This window comes from Cannabis sativa, chromosome 6, assembly GCF_029168945.1.
Source record: "Cannabis sativa cultivar Pink pepper isolate KNU-18-1 chromosome 6, ASM2916894v1, whole genome shotgun sequence".
NCBI lineage: Eukaryota > Viridiplantae > Streptophyta > Magnoliopsida > Rosales > Cannabaceae > Cannabis > Cannabis sativa.
Window position 1 is genome coordinate 3,924,613 of NC_083606.1, and position 2,121 is coordinate 3,926,733.

Consider the following 2,121-nt stretch of genomic DNA (forward strand, 5'->3'; position numbering starts at 1 on the left):
AATATTAAAAATAAAATGAAAACATATATATAAAATTATGCCACTCAAAAATCTCGTGAGCTTCATTCAATTCTTTTGTATAAACCACCTAACAAAAATAAATAAAAATATATATATATATATATATGAAAATATATATTATCATCATCACCAAAAATAAATAAATAAATAAATAATATATGACACTCCTCCTCACACTGTACCCAAGCTTAACTTCTACGTAAAGTCTTAATTTTAATTACAAAGAAAAAAATAATAATAATAATATATCAATATATCATTTTTCCCAAACAATCCAAGAAGTGATATATAATTTTGTTCTGACCATTTTACCCTTCGGCGATAAAACAAAAGTTCAAAACTGAAACCACAACTCATGGGGGTAGAATAGGCCAATCAATAAACATTAGTACCACGTGCAATTCACGTGACTCTTATAAGTAAAACTCACACGTGCGAAACACAAAGCGACGTCGTTACAGCAACACTCGCATGGTCTTTACAGCTTAACGCCTTGAGTAGCTTCCATGAGGTCTTGCCGGAACCGGAGTTCCGGCTAACCGGTAAATTCCCACTGACGGAATCGATGGTCGGAAAAAGCGTTGAAGGATTCCGTCGAATTTGCCGGCTTTTTATATCGCTGAGTTCCATTTCCGCCGGAAATCTTGCCATCCCAAACATAAGAAACGACGACCACCGTGGTCGGAACGGTTTCTTCGGCGGCGATTCCGATTTCCCTGAACTCTTTACCGACGAATTTCGATCGATATCAATCGGGGCAGGAGAAACCATCGAGTAATTTGGAGATCTCCGAAGCTTCTGATAATCCAAAGAACGACTGTTCCTCATCGCCATAGCTTTAGTACTATTCGATCGAGAAACAGAGCTGCTCTGTAAATCAGATAAAGATTCCGATCGTCGCCGGAAACCTGTTTGTTTCTTGAGAAAATCTTCGGGAAAATTAATACCATTCTTTAAAGACATCATATTATCATTATTATGACTTTCCGAACACTGCTCTTTAAAGGGTATTAATCTTCCACAAAAGATAATGTCTTCAGCCGAAGACATGTTTTCGCCGGAATTTACATCACTGAAAAACTCAAAGAATTCCGGTGGCTCTGAAGAAGATCGACGAGTGAGAGTTTTGAAGGATGACTCTTGATTGGAATTATTAGTTAGAGGAAGTTCAGAAAGAGAAAGGGCTTCATCATCTGGTTCCTCTGGTTCACTTTCATCTTCATGGAGATTTTGAGGTTGAAGACGATGATCATCAAGATTAATATTTTTAAACTTAAAAATAATATTTTCTTCCATTAATATCATAAATATGATCAAAATAGTTGAGAAAAATAGAAAGTTTGAATCTTTTTGAGAAGAAATGAGAAAAGTTTGAATCTTTTTTGTGGTTTAAGAAGAGACAGAGATATAGTTATATCTATATGTGTATCTATATATATATATAGAGAGAGAGAGGGAATTTGATAATGGGGAGAATGTATTGGATTTTTGTTTGGAGAATTTGGTTTATATATAAATAAATCCAAAAGAAAATGATTTTATTTATTTGAATTGTAATATTTATTTGTGGGGAGAATTGAGGTGTGATTGTATTTTCTTTTGTTGTTGTTTGTCGATGGCTTCTAGAAATGAAGAGAGTGATATAAGAAAAGGGTATCTATCTATTAATAATAATTCTAGAAGAACAAACACAAAGAGAGATCTACACATAAACTAAATACTTAATACTTTTTTAGTGATTACTACAATACAATACATTTTGTTTGCTTAATTTTTTAAAGGGTGCCTTGGTAATATAGTATTTTTTTTTTTTTTAATTAGAATTGTGAAAATAGTTTTCAGTTTTTATTTTTTCATTTATAATTATGAATCAATATTTTTTTTTAAAAAAAAAATTACTTTCAAAATTTTTTTAAATAATTTTTTTTTTCTTAATCAATATTTTAGACTCTGACTCTAACGTAAATCTTGGGAGTTGCGACCCAAACGTTGGCCCTAGCCTCAGTCCCAGACTCAGATCAACGTCCCATCCCAAATCCGGGTTTGCACCCAACTTAAATAAAATAAAAATTATAGAATATACTTTTACTTTCTATTTTT

General features: G+C 32.2%; 1 protein-coding gene across 1 annotated transcript; it reads right to left on the reverse strand.

Annotated features, from left to right (window-relative positions):
• Positions 1–248: 248 nt before the first annotated feature.
• LOC115695708 (uncharacterized) lies at positions 249–1,631 on the reverse strand. The gene has a single exon (XM_030622779.2). The coding sequence runs from the start codon at positions 1,324–1,326 to the stop codon at positions 448–450; it is 879 nt and encodes a 292-aa protein (XP_030478639.2). The 5' UTR covers positions 1,327–1,631; the 3' UTR covers positions 249–447.
• Between the last annotated feature and the right edge of the window lie 490 nt (positions 1,632–2,121).